Source organism: Cicer arietinum, chromosome 5 (genome assembly GCF_000331145.2).
Source record: "Cicer arietinum cultivar CDC Frontier isolate Library 1 chromosome 5, Cicar.CDCFrontier_v2.0, whole genome shotgun sequence".
NCBI classification, from domain to species: domain Eukaryota; kingdom Viridiplantae; phylum Streptophyta; class Magnoliopsida; order Fabales; family Fabaceae; genus Cicer; species Cicer arietinum.
In genome coordinates, this window is record NC_021164.2 from 24,121,941 (window position 1) to 24,145,123 (window position 23,183).

General features: G+C 30.5%; 2 protein-coding genes and 1 long non-coding RNA gene across 3 annotated transcripts; all 3 read right to left on the reverse strand.

Annotated features, from left to right (window-relative positions):
• Positions 1-5,361: 5,361 nt before the first annotated feature.
• LOC140920393 (uncharacterized mitochondrial protein AtMg00860-like) lies at positions 5,362-5,742 on the reverse strand. Its single transcript, XM_073368663.1, has one exon. It carries the CDS (start codon positions 5,740-5,742, stop codon positions 5,362-5,364), a length of 381 nt encoding a protein of 126 aa, XP_073224764.1.
• Positions 5,743-8,451: 2,709 nt separating this feature from the next.
• LOC101497083 (uncharacterized) lies at positions 8,452-9,126 on the reverse strand. The gene is made up of 2 exons (XR_189802.4): positions 8,875-9,126; positions 8,452-8,782 (listed from the first exon to the last, which is right to left on the reverse strand). It is a non-coding gene; the product is annotated as an uncharacterized lncRNA (long non-coding RNA).
• An 8,204-nt stretch (positions 9,127-17,330) lies between these two features.
• LOC101496768 (uncharacterized) lies at positions 17,331-18,292 on the reverse strand. The gene has a single exon (XM_004499858.4). The coding sequence runs from the start codon at positions 18,048-18,050 to the stop codon at positions 17,457-17,459; it is 594 nt and encodes a 197-aa protein (XP_004499915.1). The 5' UTR covers positions 18,051-18,292; the 3' UTR covers positions 17,331-17,456.
• Positions 18,293-23,183: the final 4,891 nt, after the last annotated feature.

The window sequence follows — 23,183 nt, forward strand, 5'->3', positions numbered from 1 at the left end:
ATTGATTGTCATTTTGTTAGAGAAAAGATTGAATCGGGTGACATCATCACTAGCTTTGTCAATTCCAATGATCAATTAGCAGATGTTTTTACAAAGTCATTGTGAGGTCCCATAATTAGTTATATATGTAACAAGCTAGGTGCAATTGATTTATATACTTCAGCTTAAGGGGGAATGTTAAAATATTATATTAGAATGTAAATTATTAGATTAGATGGGTTGTAAGTATTCTGACCCGTAGTGTAGTTGAAACACACGGGTTATTCAATATGTCTCTCAATACTCTTTATATTCAACAGTTATCACTCCAACTAAAGTTAAACACATTCATCTATACATTGTAACCCCAATTGTTTTGTTTCAAATGTAATGAATGTATTTTTTCTAATGTTATCATTCGATGTATGTTACACTACTAATTTAGTTTCATAGTTGATTGTTCTAGCATTTTAAAATGTTGTTTTATAATAACAAATGTTGGAATTTAAAATATGTGGAAATATAAACATTATTTTAAATATTTCGACACTTGAAAAATATATACACGAGAACTCGATAGATTGTCAACATATGTGGTTGTGTAAAAAAAAGGGAGGATAATCATTAAATGATGGATTTTGCTTCGCCTCGAAAAAATGGGTATACTAGAGTCATCATGCAAAAAAGATTGTTATATTCATTCATCCATTGAATGTTGTGGACCTATAATATCATATAACGATCGGTGAACTAAAAAACCCTAAACCCACACATGATCCATGCTTGCATAACACACATGATCCATGCTTGCATAACACACATGATCCATGCACTTTACATTCATATACCCACACATGATTCATGCATCTTCATTCATGTTTTACATATACTCAACAACCTTGCATCATGCATCGGTAACAATTTCGAAGACGGTCATTTGCTCATCCATATCAATCCACACATCGGTAACCAACATTTTTTCATTCTTGTCAATCTACGCATTGATAACCAATTCGAAGACGATAATTTGTTCATCCATATTGATCCACACATCGGTAACTAACATTCTTTCATTCTTGTCGATCTACGCATCAGTAACTAACATTCTTTCATTTCTTTCTCTGTTTACCTGTTTATTCCTTCTTCTTCCAACTTTCATTTCCTTTCCTTTGAGCCAACTAGTCCCCCTTTTCAAGATTTGTCATGCTTCCCTGGCTTGCAACAGGACGCTACCCCTCCACCTCTTTATTTTTTTTTTTATTTGCTATTTTTTTTTGTAGCCTAACAAAGTTATTATCTTTACTACATGTATACTCAATATAAAAAATAAAAATAAAAAGATAGACCACATTTTTCTCTAATTGTATTAGATTGCTTAATATTTGCTACAAAACAATAACAAATCTAAAACTCAATTTTATTTCATGGACACATAGATTTATCGTTTAAGTCTATAAATTCATAACAAAATCAAAGTTTTTTATTACTACTGAAGATAAATAAAAAAATACAAACAGAAAAAATAGAAAATAAGTGGTGGAAGAGAAACAACATATTAAAAGAAGAAAATACAAGATATATAAGGTATTCTAAATCTATTTTTATTATATAATTTGTATTTACTTACAGTATATATACAAATAAAAAAAAATTATATTATATTTTTTTCTCTTAAATATTTAATATTAGAGACTGCAAACTCAAAATAAATAAATAAAAACGAAAATATAATTAAAAAATTAATATAAATCAAAAGAAAAATAAACAAAAAAACATAAATAAATAAAAAAGAAAGAAAGTTGGAGAACCACTAGGGTTGGTGTCGGCAAAACTTTTCATCACGCCCTTTCTCTTCTTTTCTTTTCCGTTCCTCACTTTTCTATTTTCATCTTCCTTTTTTCTCCATTTTTTCCTCTTATTCCTATTTCTTTCAGCATATACTAATCCTATTTTTATTCTTTTCTTATATATATATTCTTTTTCTTAGTTGTAATAAAAGAATTTTGGATTCTAAACTCAACTTTTTTTTAATTTAATTATATAGTCTAATTTTTTTTTCTATCTTTGGTTGATCCATTCATTTTTATTTATTATTATTCTTTGATAAAAAATTATTTTTTTAAGTTCAATTTCATTTCTTACTTTAAAAAAAATTGAGGTTTATCTTTTTAATTTCTCATAAAAAAAACAAAAATATTAATAATAAATATTGAAATTGATTGAGATGGGGAATGTTATTAATCTTAAATATTTATAGTGACAACTTGACGATCTTAAACTCCAAATTAATAATATTTTAATAAAATTCGATTGATCAAGATAAAACATCTTGTCAGTCCTAGTTTAAAACGCATGAGTTGTAACGTAACAACTTTATGATCTTCAATATTTTCATCTAAATTCAAACAAACAACTAAACATACTCATTATAATCATTTTCTCATACACGAGGTCTTTTTCCTTTATCAAATCAACAACCTCTTTTAACTAAATCTAAATTTCCGCAACAAAACATATTTCTTTAAAAGCAATCAATACATCTGCTTTTTTTATCCAAGAACTACGTAACTTTGATTTTTCTATCGCACTAGGAGATACGTTGGAGCAAGATCACACTATTGTCAAACATATTAATAAAAAAAAAAAAATTTTCCCTCTCTTTCTTAAGCACACATTTATTTCAAATTCACATTCCAAAAAACAATTGATATTCATATTTAATAATAAGGAGAAATAAATATATTTAAGTTAATATTGATTTTGCACAATTAATTACAGGTAACTGTATTTTAACGGGTGTCATCGGGTGCTAATACATCAACTCCCAAACTCAAAATTTTGTTTCGAATACCATTTTTTTTAAGGGTTTCCCAATATTTTCTCTACATTAAAATACACTTTGGTGGCGACTTCATTTAATTTTGAGAGACACTCGAAATTTTAGGCAGCGAAAGTTCTTTAATATCAAACCATAAATATAATAACTAAAGTATTCAAATTCTCTAAAACTGTATTTAATCATATATATTTATTTGATTCATCGATAGTAATAAAAATACCCAAAAAAAAAATTAATTACTAGACTAAATAGAAATTTATTTGAATAAAAATAAAATAAAATATAGAAAATAATCAGCATCTTTTATGAAATTAATTGTTAATTATGTATATGTCTTAGTCATGTAATACTTTTATCCCATCTGCGCCATCTGCTTGTGGATATCGTTGGATAGTTTTTCGATCGCTTTAGCGTTGCGCTTGACGTCGGAACTGAGTTCTTTCATCCTTGTGTTTTCTACCATGGTGAAATAAAAGCACCAAATGTAATGTGCTAAAAATTTAAAGGAAGAAGTACTGGGATTGATTGTATTAAATTACTTCTAAATATGATTCTAGAAGGAAGAAACAAAGGTACACTGATGCACTATTAGAAAATAGAGTAAGAGGGAGAAGAAAAGGAGAGACAATTCTCACAATATGCCCCCTATAGCTACTATCATGATTACTTAAATACTAGATCATGGGTGTACGCAGTCCTGTAGCCTTGAGCTAGTCATGCGTTTTCTCATTCCCCTCCTTGGCACCGAAATTCCCAGATCCATGCTAACATAATTATACTCTTGTGGGACCCATTCATTTGGCTTGGTATGGAACGTGCCTTCTTTCATTGCAATACTATCCCCATATATGACAACCTTGTCCTCAAGGTTGAGGTTAGGGAAGTTGTCTAACATTTCCTGTAAATTCTCCCATGTAGCTTCGGCTGGTGTGGTGTTTTCCAATTGTACGAGTATCTGTGGTACAATTTGTGACCCTTGTCTAATAGACCTGGTTTGCAGAATGGTCATTGGTGCAATAACTGAACCTGTAGCAATTGTTGTAAGGGGTAAAGACATGTATTGATCGTGAGGGACACCTTTAAATGGCTTCAGTTGAGAAATGTGAAAAATTGAGTGAATTTGTGCTTCATTTGGCAGCTGCAACTTATAAGCCACGTTGCCTATTTTAGCCATAATTGGAAATGGTCCAAAATATCTCAATCTCAGCTTCTGATTTCTTCTTAAAATGACAAAATGTTGCCTATAAGGTTGAAGCTTGACTAGGACTAAACCTCCTACTGCAAAGGATATATTAGTCATTTTCTTGTTAGCTTGGTTCTTCATGTAGAGTTGAGCTCTTTCCAAGTGTTGTTTCAACTGCTGTAAGATGTTATCTCTGTTGAGCAATTGTTCTTGCAGGGTAACAGGATTCGATGCTTGCGGATTATATTGAACCAATCTAGGTGGATCGCTCCCATATAATGCCTTAAATGGAGACATGCCAAGACTAGTATGAAAAGATGTGTTGTACCACAATTCCACCCAACTCAAAGCCTTGTACCAATTTTTTGGATTGTTAAAAGTGAAGCATCGAAGGAACATTTCCAAACACTTGTTCACTACTTCGGACTGGCCTTCATATTGGGGGTGATAGGCGGAGCTCATGGCCAACGTGGTACCCTATAGTTGAAACAAATTCTTTCCAGAAATTACTAGTAAAAACTTTGTCTCTGTCAGACACGATGGACTTGGGCATGCCATGCAACTTAACAATATGTGTCATAAAGAGCTCGGCTACATACTTGCTAGTGTAGTCACCCTTGAGTTCTATGAAATGGCCACATTTTGTCAAACAGTTTACAAATACCTTGATGGTATTGAAACCATAAGAATTGGGCAGCCCTGTTATAAAATTCATTGCTACGTCCTCCCATACCTGAGAAGGTATAGGTAGTGGCTACAGTAACCCCACCGGTTTGGTGTGTAATGCTTTAGCCTGCTGAAAAATAGCACAAGATTGAACAAATTTGTGCACCTCATTTTTCATATCTAGCCAATAAAATTATTGTGCCACTCTTGCCAATGTTCTTGCAACCCCCGAATGTCCTCCAATTGGTGAGCTATGAAATTCCTGCAAAAGTTGTTGGATAATATCCACCTCTCTAGGGACCACCATTCGGTCTTTCCAGTATAATAAGTCACCCTTCACTGAGTAGTTTGGGTGTAATAGTGGTTGCTCCAGACATTGTCGCATGACTACTTGCAATTTGGGGTCTCTCTGTAATGCATCCTTCAATGTTGCCACAATTGAATTTGTTGGTTCTAACCATGAAAGATACATTACTCTAGAGAGTACATCAACAACCAAATTTTATTTTCTTGGTTTATACTCGATTGTGAAGTCATATCCCAAGAAACGATGGAGCCATTGTTGTTGCTCTAGGGTCTGCAAACTTTGATCCATCAAACTTCTCAAACTCTTCTAATCAATTCTGATAACAAACCGATGGCCCAGTAGGTAGTGTCTAAACTTGGCAATTGGTTCAGCTATGGCCAACATTTCTCAAAAGTAAGCTGACTTCTTTTGTGTTCGGGGTGCAAGTTTCTTAGAGAAATAAGCAATTGGGTGGCCATTTTGATGCAACACTGCACCTATCCCTACTCCTGAGGCATCTGTTTCTAAGATAAAAGGTTGTACGAAATCTGGCAATCCAAGAACAAGTGCTAATATCATAGCCTCTTTCAGTTTGGAGAATGTTGTTTCAGTGACATCAGTCCATAAGTATCCATCTTTTTTTAGTAGTTTAGTTAAAGGAGCAGCAAGTCTAGCATATGCTTGAATAAAGCGTCTATAGTAGCCTGTGAGACCCAAAAATCCTCTCAATTGTTTCATATTTTTTGGGGTTGGCCATTGAATAATCGCTTGAATCTTACTACTCTCCATAGATACTCATTGCCCAGAAACTATATGACCCAAGTATTCAATTTCTAAAACTCCAAACGAACACTTGGATAACTTCACAAACATGACATGTTGTTGAATAACTCTTAACACATTTTCTAAGTGTGTCAAGTGGTCCTGCCATGTCAGGAGTGGTTTATTACTCTCCATCAGAGGAATAGCATGATTCTAGCTTCGAATGGGTGGTAGTGAAGTTGGAATTTGGAATACTGGATTGTATGAGTTCAGCAATTTGAAAATTTCAGGAGCTAGTTCTTATGGCAGGTCCGTTAAAATAGCTGCCTCTGTAGATGATTGAAGTAGCTGGACTGTGAAGGATTCAACTATGGCATCAGTATTCAACATTCGTTTAATATGATGGAATTGAGACAGTTTGGGTGATGCCTCTTTCTCCCCTTGCAGTGGTATAAATTTTTCTTGACAAAAAAATTTAAGTGTTAAGGTTACATAGTCTGCTATGTGAAGACCTAGTGTAGCCAGCCATGATGCACCCAGAATAATATCTGCACCTGCCACCGGTAATAATAATACTGGTACAAGTAAGTTATGGCCTTGTACGGTGATTGTCAAGTTGGGAACTATTCCTTCAGGAGTCATAGTTTGGCCATTTCCCACCAGAACATGGACACATGGTCCTAGTTCTATTGGCAGTTTGAGGAACTCAGCAATGCGAGGTTGCAAAAAATTGTCGGAACTTCCTCCATCTACTAAGACTTGTGCACTGATTTGTCCAATTTGGCATGTAAGTTGCACAATACCCGTGCTACTGGTCCCTTTCATTGCATTCAGGGAAAGATGGTGGTCATTTGTGGGAAGTTCGGTTTCATGGGGGTTCATATGTGGTTGGTTGTTATCTGGTTCCTAGAGAATCTCATCTTCACCGTCATCAATTTGCAACATCGTGACTTGACGATTTAGACATTTATGGGTTAGAGAAAATTTCTCATTGCACCAATAACATATACCTTTTTCTCTCCTTAATTGCATTTCAACTGGGGAAATGCGTTTTATATTAGGGTTTTTTTGGTTTGGGTTCATGGGTCTTGTTGGTGGGGTGGCAAGGAGAGAGGTGTGTGTTGCTTTTTGATATTGGTCTGGTTTATTTGAATTGAAGGTTGTTTTGTGGGTGTAAGAGTTTGGAGGTGTGGTTTTTTGTGGCTTGTGGGAGGAGGAATACTTATCTTCATAAACCTTAGCAAGGGACACAGCTTTCACGATTGAGATAGTTGTGTGGATCATCGCATCTCTTTTAATTTCAGCATTTAAACCACTTATGAAACAATCCACCAGAGCATCATTACTCAAGCCATAAACACGATTAGCCAATGAAGTAAAATGTAGATAATAGTCAGCGACAGTACCAGTTTGTTGCAACTTGAATAACATTGCTCTTGGACACTGATATATCGATGGTCCAAAATCCAGTTCTAGGGCGCGTGTGAACTCAACACAAGAATGCAATAGGTGAGAAGGCTGCATCATCTAGAACTAAGGGACTATATCCTTGTCCAAGTGCAGGGAAGCAATAGTTAACCGGTCTAGATCTGGTGTATCATAATAATCAAAAAACTGCTCAACATGAAATATCCATTCTAGCACATTGTTGCCATCAAAACGCAGATATTCCAGTTTAATGTTTCTCACCTGAAAGGATTGTTTGTTTGAGTTACCAGCACCATGGGGATTTCGTTGTGGGATGAAAAATTCAAAGAAAAACTCTATGGGATGAAAAATTCAAAGAAAAGTTTTAAAGACTAAAATCAAAATTTTAAAATTTTATAGTGTTAGGAAAACATATATAACCAGTTTCAAAATAATATTTGTTGATTCAATATCCAATTCAAATCTTGATAATGTAGGAATATATAAACCTAGTTTCATGTATAATCATTATTCTAAAATAGCTTTTGAAAACTACTATGGGATGAAAAATTCCAAGAAATGTTTTAAAGACTAAAATCAAAACTTTAAAATTTTAGTGTTAGAAAAACATATATAACCAGTTTCAAAATAATATTTGTTGTTTCAATATCCAATTCATTGACACTTAAGGACTATATAAACCTAGATTCATGTATAATCAATATTCTAAAATAGTTTTTGAAATTACAAAATATTAATAAAAAACATTCCTTTGTTGAATTTGAAACTCAACTAACAATGTTAGAGAAAATAATTTCACACACAAGGATGAACTTGATAAATCTTTTACAATTTCAATGATCACACAATTGTATTTATTAACTTTTTCTATAGAGAAGTAGTAATTAGTAATTAGTAATTAGGCAGGAGAAAGAGAAGTGTTAGTTTATTCGTAAAACTCTTTCAATATCTTAACTCATAATATCAAGCCACCCCTTGGACTTGGAGACTTCTATTTACTAACTTTGATATTTACACCATAATTGCCTCTCATACTACCAAACATTCGAACGGCATTTTAACAATTTTGAGCCACTAATCAGAATTACACAAGAATTAAACAACACAGAAGAAATTAAGGTCAAATATTTTCTACTTTCGGTTTGTTAAAATTTGTTTAATTTTACTTATTAATAAGTATATAAAAGATTTTTTTCAAGCTAATAATTATTTACATTTCAGGAAATAATAAAACTGTAAAAAAATTTCTTTTACTATTTTCATCTTTTATCTATCATAATAATTTACTTTTAAAAAAATTCATCAAGATAAAATAAACGCATTTTAAAATTTTGAAAATACAAAATAGTTAAAACTAACAAGTGATAGTTTGAGTTTTCAGCTAGGCAATTCAACAAACACCTTGCGTACCCATTTATCCTGAACAAAGTTCAAACCAAAACACAAAACAAAACCCCAGTAAACATCAATATCAATACAAACTTCAAATCGAATTAATCTTCAATTATCCTCTCATCTTGAATACGAGTGTCAATAAGCTTAGCGATATCATTTTGTTGCTGTTGTTGTTGTTGTTCTTCAGCGTCCATGACATTTTGAAAGTCCCTTAATCTGGTCCTCATAACATTCCCAATAAGAACTGCAACAAGAAATGAAAAAGAATGTAAGTAGTTAGCGAGAGGATTTTTTATTGAGAGAATTGATGGAAAATGGAATGGAAAGAGAAGGTACTAGCGGCGGTTCCGAAGGTCCAAATCCAGAGGATCTTCAAACCAGGGCTTTTTTCTCTCGGAGGCATGATGAAATCAATCAAGCTCAACTATGATATGATGATATATGCACAATGTAGAGTCAAGTTTACAGATCCAGAGAAAAATCCCTTGTTCTCGATTGCGGTTATGATAATATGTTTATGATTATTAATCATATGATCATAAACCATGACTTTTGCACTAAACTACTTCCCATTAATAAAAAAATAAAAAAAAGTTTAATTGTAATTTTCCACAATTTTGGTTATTCCTTCTAATTTTTTAATTAAGAAATTATGATATTTTAAATAATGTGACATATAACATTCATGAAATTAAAATAAAATGTTGTAAAAACTTAAATTTCAACTTCGGAATTTTTTTATATTTTAATTTAAATAATAACATATAAATAATCAATGCATCTAGATGGTTTTATATCATAGAATTGTATATTACGTTATTAAAAGTATGTGAAATCGTTACATTTTTAGTTCAAAAATATGATAAAAAGGCCAAAACTGCAACTTTAAACATAAGGAGACAAATTCCGTGAATAGATAATACTTGAGGTACCAAAATTGCAATTAAAGCAAAAAAAAAATATTCTTTCAACTAAAACTAAGTCCATAATTTCTCACATGAAGTTCATATTTTTGTTATTTTAGATTGAGTTTTTTTATAAAAAAAACATATTTATTTTGTTTCAAGTTAAAATAAATAAATTTTTTAGCATGAATATTTTATAATGCTCTAAACATTCTTATAAAAAATTATTTAAAAATTTTTAAGTTAAAGGAGAGTTAAACATTTTTTTTCATCAAGAACTGATTGTGGAATAATTTAAAGAGACTAAAAATTATATATTTTTTTATAGAAACTAAAAGTTTTATTTTTAGTGTAGGGACTAAAATTAAAATATTAAAATTTTATAAACTAAAAACGTATAATCCAAATATAAAAACTAACTAATATATATATATATATATATATGAGGTGCATGTTTCTTTAAAGAATACATTGTCAATGCAAAGTTAATGTACACTAACAACTAATTATAACATCTCAAGTCATCAAACAATTGCATAACCACCTTTTAATAAATATATATTCTAAAATTTAATTGATTTAATCCAATCCATACATTTAATAATAATGATACAGTTAACTATTTATTAGATATGACAACATTACTCACAATTGTGGGTACCAACTTAATCTACGTTGACTTTAACAAGAAAAACGTTCTTGAAATTTGACTTTTTCCTAAAATTTAAAGTCAAGATGAAAATGTTGTGTTAATATCCACCTTGAACATAAACACATCTCATTAATTATTATTTATTAATTTTTACCTACATCTACTCTCTCATTTTATTAATATTTTTCATACATTACAAATTTTAATCTATCTTTAATAAAAAAAAATTAATATTATTTGATTTAGTTATTGTCTAATAATAACTCCAACTATTTTCACAGATAAACAAATATTTTACTTACCTTTTGTCTCAAATATAAGCATATGTAACTTATTTTCACTCTATTTAATCTAAAACACCATTCAATTAATATAAAATTTATTTTATAATGACTTTTTTTATTTCAAACGGAACAATTAATTTCGTGTGAATGACACTTTTGATAGTGCATTAATCTTTTTTAAGGAATCAAGAAGATTAAATCAATTTACTAAATTTCTTAATAAGCACAAAGTTAGTTATTTTATTTATATTTGAGACTATTTGAAGTATTATTTTAATATATAAATTATAATACATATGATTTTTGTATTTATTTTATACATATTGGTTGAGGTGAGGTTGATATGGATTTGAGTGTTTCCATATGAGTTGAATGATCTAACCAAGTGATATTTTCAAACAAAATACCAAATCAAATGGAGAACACAAAGAAGAAAATATGAAGAAGGAATGAAATGGTAGAAATCGCACACTTCACAAGGAATGATAAGATCAAGGTAGAATCACCATAAGAGTAAGAGGCTCTTGATAAGATCTAAATTTGGTTCAAAGAAGAACCCTAGAGAGCATTTCTCTAATCTCACCCAAAATGTTTTCTTCTTTTAAAAAAAAAGTCCTCTTGGTCTTACAATAAAAAAATGCATATATAACCTAACACACAAAATAATACGGTTCCTAGGTCCTTGACATACTTGACTCTTTCCTCAATATCCCTATGCAAAACATCATCGCTTAGAGGTAAAGGAAGCAAATCAAGTAAAGTTAGTGGGTTAAAACCATATGCAACCTTAAATGGAGAAAATGATGTGGTCACATGTGGAACTCTATTATATGCAAATTCAATAAATGGAAAACAATATTTCCAAGCCTTTGGATTTGCATACAAAATGTTCTAAGCATGGTTCCAAGAGTTCTACTGACCACTTCGGTTTGTCCATCCGTTTGAGGATGACAAGTAGTGAAAAATAACAACTTGGTATCTAGTTTAGCCAAAATAACAACTTGGTACCTAGTTTAGCCCACAAGGTTTTTCAAAAGTAACTCAAGAATTTAGTATCTCTATCTGAAACAATGGATTAAGGTATACCATGCAATTTTACAACCTCTTTGAAAAACAAATTTGCAATATGACTTGCATCATCAACTTTATGACAAAGAATGAAATGTGTCATCTTAGAAAAGCGATCTACAACAACAAAAATGTTATCACGACCACTTTTGTTCTTGGGTAGCCTCAACATAAAATCCATGGACAAATCAACCCAAGGAGATGAAGGAATAGGAAGAGGGGTATACAAACCATGAGGCATGCTTTTAGATTTAGCCTTATTACAAACTATGCACCTAGAACAAATTAAATGCACATCATGCTTCATTTTAACCCAGTAAAAATGTTCATGCAACATGTCAAGAGTCTTATGCTCCCCCAAAATAACCCATTAAACCGCCTTCATGCACCTCTCTCACAAGCAATTCTCTCAATGAACACTTAGAAATGCATAGTCTAGTGCTCTTGAACAATAACCATCATGTCTATAATAAGAGTCGTGTGCCATAAGTTCACAATCACAAAAAAAGAGAAGCAAAATCAAAATCTAAAGCATACAAATTTCTAATATTATCAAAACCAAGAAGCCTAGTTTGAATAGTAGAGATTAGTGAGTACCGCCTTGAAAGTGCATCGGATACCACATTAGCTTTCCCTTTCTTGTGTTTGATGAAATATGGAAATTTTTCTAAGAATTCAACCCACTTTGCATGCATCTTATTTAGCTTACCTTACCCTTTTAGATACTTTAAGGATTCATGATCATTATGTATCACAAATTCTTTAGGAAACAAATAATGTTGCCAAGTATGCAATGCTCTAACTAAAGCGTATAGTTTCTCATCATAAGTGGAATACCTCATGTGTGCTCCACTCAATTTATCACTAAAATATGCAATTGGATGACCTTCTTGTAGCAAAACAGCCCCTATTCTAGTATCAAATGCATCACATTCAATTTCAAAAGCTTTTGCAAAGTTAGGCAAGGCCAAGATAGGTGCATGCATCAATTTTTTCTTTAAAGTAGTAAATGCATCTTCTTGATCTTGTCCCCACTTAAATGCAACATTTTTCTTAGCAATCTCATTCAAAGGAGCGACCAAAGTACTAAAATTAGGCACAAAACACCTATAGAAGCTAGCAAGACCATGAAAACTCCTAACCTCACTCATGCATTTAGGTGTTGGTGAATCTCGTATAGCCTTAATTTTTTCTTCATCTACTTTAACACCTTGTGCACTTACTACAAATCCTAAGAAAGTAATCTCACTTTGGCCAAAAGTGCATTTTTCTAAGTTACCAAACAACTTCTCTTCTCTTAGGACTTGTAAAACACTCTCTTGAGATGCTCAATATGATCATGCATGTTCAAGTTATACACAAGAATATCATCAAAGTAAACAACCACATATTTTCTAATGAAGTATCTTAAAATATGGTCCATCAATCTCATGAAAGTACTAGGGGAATTAGTTAGGCCAAATGCTATAACTAACCATTCACAAAGGCCAAACTTGGTTTTAAAAGTTATTTTCCATTTATCGCCCTTTCTAATCTGAATTTGATGATAACCACTTTTTAAGTAAATTTTGGAAAATACACATGCACCATGCAATTCATCTAACATATCATCAAGCGTAGGTATATGATGTCTATATTTGATGGTAATGTTATTAATAGCACGACAATTGGTGCACATGCACCATGTGCCATCTTTCTTTGGAACTAAGATTACCGGCATGACACAAGGACTAAGGCTCTCTTGAACCCAACCGTTTTTCAAAAGTTTGTGGACTTGTCTTTCAATTTCTTTAGTTTGTTCCGAATTACTTCTATGAGGAGGCCTATTAGGCAAAGAAGCACTAGAAATCAAATCAATGTGGTGCTCTATGCCTCTAAGAGGAGGTAGGCCAAGAGGAAGTTCTTTAGGGAACACATCATCAAACTCTTTTAAAAATCAATTCAATGAAGGAGAAATATCATCATGTGAAGTAGACAAACATAAATCGTTGCAATATAGAAAATATACTGATTGTCTAGTCAACAAAGCTTTCATAACCATATGCTCTCTAGCAAATACGTTTTTGACCCAATGTAAAGAATTTTGGTTACTTAAGTCATGAGCATGCAAAATATATTTTCCTTTTTGTTCTTTGATCTCTTTGTCTTCTACTTGCCTCGATTTCAAACCCATCTTCATTTTGAGAAGATCTTCCATGATGAGATCTCTTATCTCTTTGATTACAAACTCTTATCTCAAAGCATTCATTTGAGTATTCAACATTTTTGTAAAGTGATACATAAGAAAAACGGTTCAAGGAGAAAAGCAGTTTGGTTCACTTCCACTCATGATTTTAACAACAACAAACAACCAATATCACAATAATCAAGCAAATGACAAAAACAAGTGAACAAAATAAAAATAAGGCTCTCACCGCTCACTAAGTGTTTACGCTCAATAAATGTATCACTCGGGTATATCACTCAATAATGGTTTTTATTTTTATTTTTATAATTTTCACTCTAGCCTTTTTCCACTCCCTAATGCAACACTTCAAGTTCTTCAAGCAACCAAACAAATCCCAATCAAGTTTATGGTAAACCTCTAAACAAATGTGACAAAACACACATGAAAGTTATCATTCAAGAGGCTAAATAAAAAAGACAAGAGAAACTTGAAATACAAAACCAAATAATTGAAAAGACAAACAAGAAAATATAAGCAAAGGAAGATACACTCAAGTAGAACCAAAGAAATAAGAAATATTAGAATTAAATGACTAAGTGATCCAAATATGTGGAAGGTAAGAAATTAAAATCAAACTTGCAATGCCTAACAGAGGTAAAAAGAATGCAAAAGATGTTTGATGTTTCATTAAGAACAATTCTGGAACTTTTTTTTTCTTTCAAAAAGCATTTTTTCCAAAAGTGCTTTTGTGCAGAATCATTTTTTTTGCATCACTTATATTTCCAGATTTTTCTCTGTATATTTGAATTTCTTAAATTTTTCTAATCAACTTAGGCTTTTGAACTTCCAGAATCGAACATGTATGGAAGAAATAACATCACAAACAAATTTGCAAGAGAAATTTTGGATCAAACAATTGCAAGTGAAGAAGATGATGCAGCTGAAACCCATATTTTTTTTTCAGCGTTTTTTTTTTCCAGCTCTGTTTTCAAATTTCACCATAAATGAAGTAAATAATCACAAAAGTAGACATTCCCACACATATTATAACACTTATAAACAACCAACAACTCAAGATTGAACAAGGTTTGGAACAAAAATAAAACTAAAATTTCAAATATCTCAAGAACACAAAACACTAAAATATAAATTAATAAAAAAAAAATTACCACTTAATGAGAGGCTCTGTATATCGCATGCTATGGATTTTAGTATTTCCATATGAGTTGAAAAATCTAACCAAGTGATTTTTTCAAACAAAGTACCAAATAAGATAGAGAACACAAAGAAGAAAATATGGAGAAGGAATGAAATGGTAGAAATTGCCACACTCCACAAGGAATGATAAGATCAAGGTAGAATCACCACAACAGTGAGAGGCTCTTGATAAGATCTAAATTTGGTTCAAAGAAGAACCTAGAGAGTATTTCTCTAATCTCACCCAAAGTGTTTTCTTCTTTTAAAAAAAAAGTCCCATTGGTCTTACAATAAAAAAAGGCATATATAACCTAACACAAAATAACAAGGTACCTAGGTTAAACACAACTAATGACGTTGTGCCTAAGCTATCAAATATTTAGGCACACACACAAGTCAACATAATTCCTAATTATAAGGTATAATTATTACATCCCAAAATTAAAAATAAGTCTTATGGTATTTCTATGACCAAAAGATTAATATAATGTGGATCAATCTTGTCATAGTCTTAAGACTAAGAAAATTAACAACTTGTTTCTTTATTTGTTCCTTTAGCTTTTAAGCCTTCCCTTTAGTCAATGGTTCTTCCGCTCTTAGTTCTTGAAGCTCATTAGTCTTCATGTAGTGTTGGTCCACATCAGAGGTCGAGGAAATCTTACCCCATCATGTCGAGTTAGATACTTAATTTTCAAAACCAAATGATCCATATATTTCTCGAGGAATCGGGGCAGGGTGAGTAGGGGTGGAAAAATAGTTTGATTCTAATGGACTAACTTATTTAACCTATTATTTTTGGTAGATCGAGTTGAGATTTTGCATCACAACAAATTGGCCCATCAGGTTAATTTAAATTTTTCATTTTCTATATAAAAGAGAAAATTACAAAATAAACTTCAGGAACAGAAAGAAGGAAATACATCATTCTTCAATCATCATCAAAGAGAAGTAATAAACTAGGAGGGGGAGGTATGTGATAAGCTAGAGTTTATTTGTTTTTATAGCTTTATTTAATAGGTTAATATGATGTTTATAATCCGATTTTAGTTTTATTTCAATACGCTTTTGTTTTGTTTTGGTTGCAAGGAAAAGTGAAAGAATAAATGAAGATTCTTGGTGCAAAGAACCCTGAAGTTAAGTGTTGCACTCATGGTCCCTTCTCATCAATAAGATGAAAGAAAAATAAGTTACAGCCATAATTACTGACATGGTCGTAATGACGATTACGCCTATAATGGTTGGACGAGTAAAAAAATGAGAATCTACCACACCAAGGAAGCACACATTAATGTCTGGTCGTAATGGCCATTACGACTGTAATATGCTCAACTTCTACTGCTAAACCATTTTTCTTTTGTAAAATTATGATGGTTTCTTGAAATTAAAGTCCATGAAGGCACCTAAGACTATAAAAAAAAAATGAAAATACTCAAATTGAAAGAGATTCCTACTCACAATACTTAGAGAATCATAAATAAAAAAATTCAATTATTATTTTGATGACTTGCATAACAAACTTTAAATTTTATGGTTTATTTGTAAAAAAAGATAGTGAGTTTGGATGGTTAAATATAACATCTAAAGTGGTCCAACGGTCAAGCATTAACAGTACACAATGATCTGGTATTTCGTGGTGAGCTGATTGTTGAGCCATGGTGTACTGATAGCGAAACTCTAGTCTGAGGATTCAATGTGGACATGTGGTGGAGCTATGGAAATCCACGATGGTCTAGCTATGCATCTCGGTATTCTGATGGTTTGTGGTGGATTAATGGCTCCGCATAAATATTTTACTGTAGAATCGTTGTCATTGGTTGATGGTTTAAAAATATTTTATATAAGTGTATATAAATTAAATTTTATTTTTTATCAATTATTTTAATTATATTTTAAATATTAATAAATATTTAATTTAAACATTTTATTATATGATTTCAATTTCATTTCCCAAATAATATTATCTTATTTAAAATTATCTAATTTCAATTTTAATATACAGCTAATGTGTTATAAATATTTTTATGATAAATCTAAAAAGGAATTGTGTTATTATAAATAAATTGATAAACTTGGCAAAAAAAATTTATAAACAAAATTGTCCGAGCAAAATTGTTAGTTAATTATTGATAAAATTTTATGTTCTGTTTTTGTTAAATTCCTCTAAAAAGCTTCTAATTATATTTTGAGAAAAAAAGAAATGCGTGATTACAAAATATGATTAAATAGTTAGATAATTGATTATAATTAAGTGACGATATGAAATTACTTTATAGTGTATATTCATTGAATTCTTATATTTTCCTAAAATAAAAATAAAATAAAAAAACAAAACTACTATTGTCAATTTACCGTACATACAAAAAGTGCCCATATCAAAATATAGCACGCAAAATCATAGTACAGTTTTACATTAAGATATTTCCTCAGAAGTTAGAAAACTATTTCTGCAAAATAAAATTAAAGAATTAATTAAAATATCACAAAAAGAAAGTTATGAACTGAGTTGCAACTACAACCACTACCGATGAAACCTCAACACAATTTCTTTCATCTATAAACAGGAAAACAAGAAAATTAATAACCAAAATAAAATATCTATTTACATTTTACACAAACTTGTAATGATAAAATTAAATTAAATATTATCATCTTAACAACAAAGGAACTTTACTACAATCTAGGTTTTGTTCAACCCTTCTAGAATCTTCTTCATCAAATTCTTCTTGTTCTTCATCATCACCACATTCATACATCGATCGAACGAGAAAAAGTTGATCCTCCAAATATCTATGCAACAATCCCTTCTCCTCTTCATTTTGGTCTTCCAACTGGCAACACCCCTCCTCGCACCGCCGGAGCCGATCGCCGGAATCTTCACCGGAGAAACCGTAAAGAAGTTTCCTCCAGAGACGACGTCGGAGGCAGAGTTCGGTGGCGCAGAGGAAAGGGAAGGCGACGAGAAGGAAGACAAGGAGGAGCGGGGAACAGAGGAGGAGGAAGAGGTAACGGATCCGTCGGTTTCGTAGCCAGGAAACGGCGGCGGAGATGACTGAGGTTAATGTGAAAGGCGGCGGAGAGATTGCGCTGGCGAAGCGGTGGCGTTGGGGATCATGTGGGATTTGGTACGGTTGGAGGATTGGAGGGAAAACGACGTCGTTTTTGGGGTGAATTAGTTTTTGATGCGGTGGTGGTGGTGGAAATGTGGGTCCCCCACATGGCTGAGTTGTTTTCTTGTGCATAAGAGTCTCTTTGTGTGTCTAGTGTTTTCGAGTGTGTGGTGTGAGGTGTTGAGCATGTGATGTTGACTATGATGATTTGCTGTTGGTGTGTTGTTTTTCATTGTTTTGAAAAGAAAAAAACTAAACTTCTTATTTAGTTTTTTTTTGGGTTAAAACTTCATTTTTAGTTTAAACCATTTCTTTTATTCAGATTGGGCTATTTTAAGGTTCATGAATTTCAAGCCCACTTTAGTAGTAGTTATATATATTTGGTGATAGTTTATCGAGTATCAATATTTTTCACTATTGGATTGTATCATTCATCGTATATTTCACTGTCAAATCAAAGTTTTCCACTATTGGAATATAGCATCCAATAAAACTCCATGTTTTTAAGGGCGGATGAGTATCTTCTTATAGATTTTTGGACTAAATAAATTAGAGAACTTCTTCTTCGATTTTATGTTTTTTCAAAAGCTTTTAATTTTTGTTTAGATTAGTTAATTTAAAGATGTATTTTAATTATCAAAACATGTATTTTAACATATCGAGGACGAGAGAAGAAAACACCTATAAATCAATTGGATTAGATTATTTAATGTTCATTTTGATGAAATAATAGATAAGCATTAATTTATTACTAGATATAAAAAAAACTAAGATAAGCATTAGTTAATCACTAGAAATAAAAAACTAAAATAAGCATTAGTTGAACAGAAAAGGTAACACTTTTTTGTCAATTTTAGTAGCAAGGTTATTGTTTTCTTCAACTTTTTAAGGTATGTTGTCTAAATCTGGATTTTTTTAATAAGTCTAAATGTAATATGAAATGATATAATTACCACAAAAAACTTATACACAATTATAAAGTTTGAATTTGAGATATAATATTCAATAAAACAATCATGACAATTTATCAATTGATATAAAATCTAAGAACTCTTTTAATAACGCTATCTCTTATTAAAGAGAGTAGTAAAAACTAGGCTTAATTGCAGTTTTGGTCCTTCTATTTTAGTTGAATCGCGAAAGTAGTCCCTCCATTTTGTTTATCCCCAGTTTTGGTCCCCCAAACTGAACTTTAGTTCAAAACTTGATGAAATTTTAGTTTTTAAAGCCGTACTACACCATTTATGATCATATATTTCAGGTACAAGTGTTGCAAATGAGATCTTGAGGCATTGCGTGACTTAAATAAATGCAAAAAAAAAAAAAATGAAATTTCATCAAGTTTTGGACCAAAATTCTGCTTGGGGGACCAAAACTGGGGAGAAACAAAATGGGGGGATTACTTTCGCGATTCAGTTAAAATAGGGGATCATAATTGCAATTAAACCTTTAATTAATAAAAAAAATATATTGAAAAATGTGTGTCAAAGATTTTGTTGTTAGCATTATTATTTAATTTGTTTAATTGCAGTTTTACTTTCCTTACTTTCATCAATTATTTGAATTGGTTCCTTTATTTTAAAATCTAACAATTTTGATCTATCTCTCAAATTTTTCGACCTAAAAATAGTGAAGTGACATATTTTAAAATATATTATATAATAGTTGATTAATACCAATAAAATTGCAATAAAAAACTCCAAAAACTTTATATTCAATTTCAAAAAGATTAAATTTTGTAATTAAATTACTAACATACAAATAATTAATCAATCAAGATGCTTATACATAATGAATTCGTATAATATTTAATTTAAAATATGATAAATCATCAATTTTTTAAATAAAAAATCTGAATAAGAGATTAAAAATGTCAAATTTTAAAATAGAAGAACTAATTCTAATAATTAATGAAAATAGACTAATCAAAACAATAATTAAATCTATTTAATTTGTTATTCAAAATCTAAACATATTGATGTGTCATATATATAGCTTGCGTTATTTCAGGTACAAGTGTTGCAAATGAGATCTTGAGGCATTGCGTGACTTAAATAAATGCAAAAAAAAAAAAAATGAAATTTCATCAAGTTTTGGACCAAAATTCTGCTTGGGGGACCAAAACTGGGGAGAAACAAAATGGGGGGATTACTTTCGCGATTCAGTTAAAATAGGGGATCATAATTGCAATTAAACCTTTAATTAATAAAAAAAATATATTGAAAAATGTGTGTCAAAGATTTTGTTGTTAGCATTATTATTTAATTTGTTTAATTGCAGTTTTACTTTCCTTACTTTCATCAATTATTTGAATTGGTTCCTTTATTTTAAAATCTAACAATTTTGATCTATCTCTCAAATTTTTCGACCTAAAAATAGTGAAGTGACATATTTTAAAATATATTATATAATAGTTGATTAATACCAATAAAATTGCAATAAAAAACTCCAAAAACTTTATATTCAATTTCAAAAAGATTAAATTTTGTAATTAAATTACTAACATACAAATAATTAATCAATCAAGATGCTTATACATAATGAATTCGTATAATATTTAATTTAAAATATGATAAATCATCAATTTTTTAAATAAAAAATCTGAATAAGAGATTAAAAATGTCAAATTTTAAAATAGAAGAACTAATTCTAATAATTAATGAAAATAGACTAATCAAAACAATAATTAAATCTATTTAATTTGTTATTCAAAATCTAAACATATTGATGTGTCATATATATAGCTTGCGTTTGGAAATAATGTGCCGATGGTGATTATGATAGTAATGGATAATTCTGAAAATAAATGTAATAATATAAATATTATTTATTTTTTATTAGTTAAATTATAAGGTGGGTTGGTGGTGGCGAGTTGAGCTCTCCTAACATTTCTAGATATTACTTAAGAACATCTCCAATAGTAGTAAAATAAGTTCGTTCGCCAACATGTAATTACTTAAAATTCAATTCAATTTGTGGGGAGTTTACTGTTGAAGATGTACCAATGTATCATCACGGTTCTCTCAGGAATGAACGTACTTTCATACCGTTACTTTTTTCTTTAATTAATTTACGAATAATAATAAATGTATGATTGTTAGTGGTGGACCCTATTTAATAAATACGTGAATTTCGTTGGAGTAAAAAATGAATGAGTCATTTCAAGATGATATAAATGTATGAGTGTTAAGTGGTGGATCCTATTTAATGAATATCTGAGTTCACGGAAAAAAATAAATTAGTCATTTCAAAATGATATGGCATGATGGACCTCATCTAAAGAACCCAGTTTAGCATTATAGATGCTCTAAATTAATAATAAATAAATTTTAATAACTTTTTTACTTTTGTTTACAAACAAATTACTTATTTTTAAATTAATACAGAAACTATTTTTAAAATACTAAAAAGAATCAGTTTTGTACCAATAAAATAGAAAGAAGAAAAAAAAATGAAATTATTGGTTATTTAAATTAAAAAAAAAAGTTTTTTTAAATTATATAAAAACTTGTTTTCTTTAATAAAAAAACACCATTTTCTGTCAAAAAAATAAACAGTTTTTTAATTAAAAATATTTTTTAAAACAATTATAATATTTTTGAAAGCTATCTATATTATAATAAATAAACATGAATAAAATCCATTGGATTTGAAAAAAAAAATGGATGATTAGATTCATCCATTTTCTCAAATAAATATATTGAATTCAATCAATTAACTAATATTTAGTTTTGCCGATTGATTGAATGGATTATTGAATAAATGATTAATAGATTAAATTGTCAACTCTAATTTTTACGGTAAACATTACACTGAAATGCAAAAATAATTTAATTAGTGTTTTCAATCCTAACAGACACACAGTTGGAGAAATGATACTTTGAATTAAAAATGTGATGGTAAACTCTTAAAACGCCGCCACCGATAAGCAATAGATCCAAATTAAAAATGCGCTTACGACCTCGCGAAGGATCTCATCGCTCAACTAATCGTTATACGACAGAAACTTCTTGGTTTACACCAAAAGAGAACCATCCAATAGAAATACACCTTGTTAACACGACCAACAACAAAATGATTTTAAATGGCCTACATATTGGGGATAGAGTTAAGTTCGAGAGATTTTAATTCTAGTTATTCTTGAAACTCAAATTGAAGCACTAAGAAAAGAAATTTATTGATTAATAAATTATAGCATTCAATAGGGTCTTGCAAATTAGCATAAGCCTATATATTTCAACTTGTTAGTGTTTGGGCAAAAATTTATCTTTATAATATATAAAGTCTTAATCGTTTTTAAGCACATTTGTATAGTGTATAGGTGTCAATCTTTCAATCCACTCTCCTCGCATAACTATTAATAAGCATTTGTTTGTTGCTATTTTTATTGTTAATTCATAGAATCAATCTTCTTTCTCTATGTCAACTATATTATTTTATTTTTCTCTTCATTTTGAGATTTTTCAAATCTCTCTTTCCCCTCTAGATGATATTTTGTCCATTATCCCTTATTTCAAGACAACAACAAAATACCAACCACAATTAATTTTGTTTCACTTCTCTCTCATGGGATAAAACACATAATATTGTGTCTGTTTCAATAGAAAAAGAGATACACTGAAGAAAGAAAAAGAAGAGAAATAATCCACTTCTTTCGTTTGGAATGCAAGGAAATAGAGACGAGAGAAACAAACATTCCCCCCACACCTTTTTCAAGTCTTCTCTAAACAGCGAAGAAAATATTAGATACAGTGATTTTGTTAATCATTCCAATTTTATCCCCTTTTAGTAAATTCTATACCATCACAAAGTATGGGTTACAAGTATAATATCTTATAGAAAGAAGTGGTTTCTAGCAGCTGTGATGGTATGAACGGCCAAACAGGTTGGTGGATTAAATGTGTGAGGGGATGAGTGTTCGAAAAACATTTAAGATGGAACATAAAAATCTATAAAGGTAGTGAGGAAAAAGTGGACGGGGTTGTTGCTATTGGAAGTGAAGTTTGCTAACAAATATACTCTTTGTTGGTTGCTTGTTGCTGAATTTTTAAAACTCTTTGAAGGTGATAGCATTCATCATGAAAGTTCTAGCTTTACAATGCATCTTGTATTATTTCTTTTGATGAATATTGAGATACTTTCTAGATATTTCAACACCAGAAACGTCTTTTGGAGCCTCATAGCCATCTTTGACTATGTTCCAAAGTTCATGATCACGAGAGATGTAAAAACTTTTGAGTCTGCATTTCCAGTATTTGAATCTCT

Excerpts from the sequence above, each read along its gene's own strand:
- LOC140920393 (XM_073368663.1), bottom strand. The coding sequence starts at position 5,742 with ATGGAGAGTAGTAAGATTCAAGCGATTATTCAATGGCCAACCCCAAAA.
- LOC101496768 (XM_004499858.4), bottom strand. The coding sequence starts at position 18,050 with ATGCACAAGAAAACAACTCAGCCATGTGGGGGACCCACATTTCCACCA.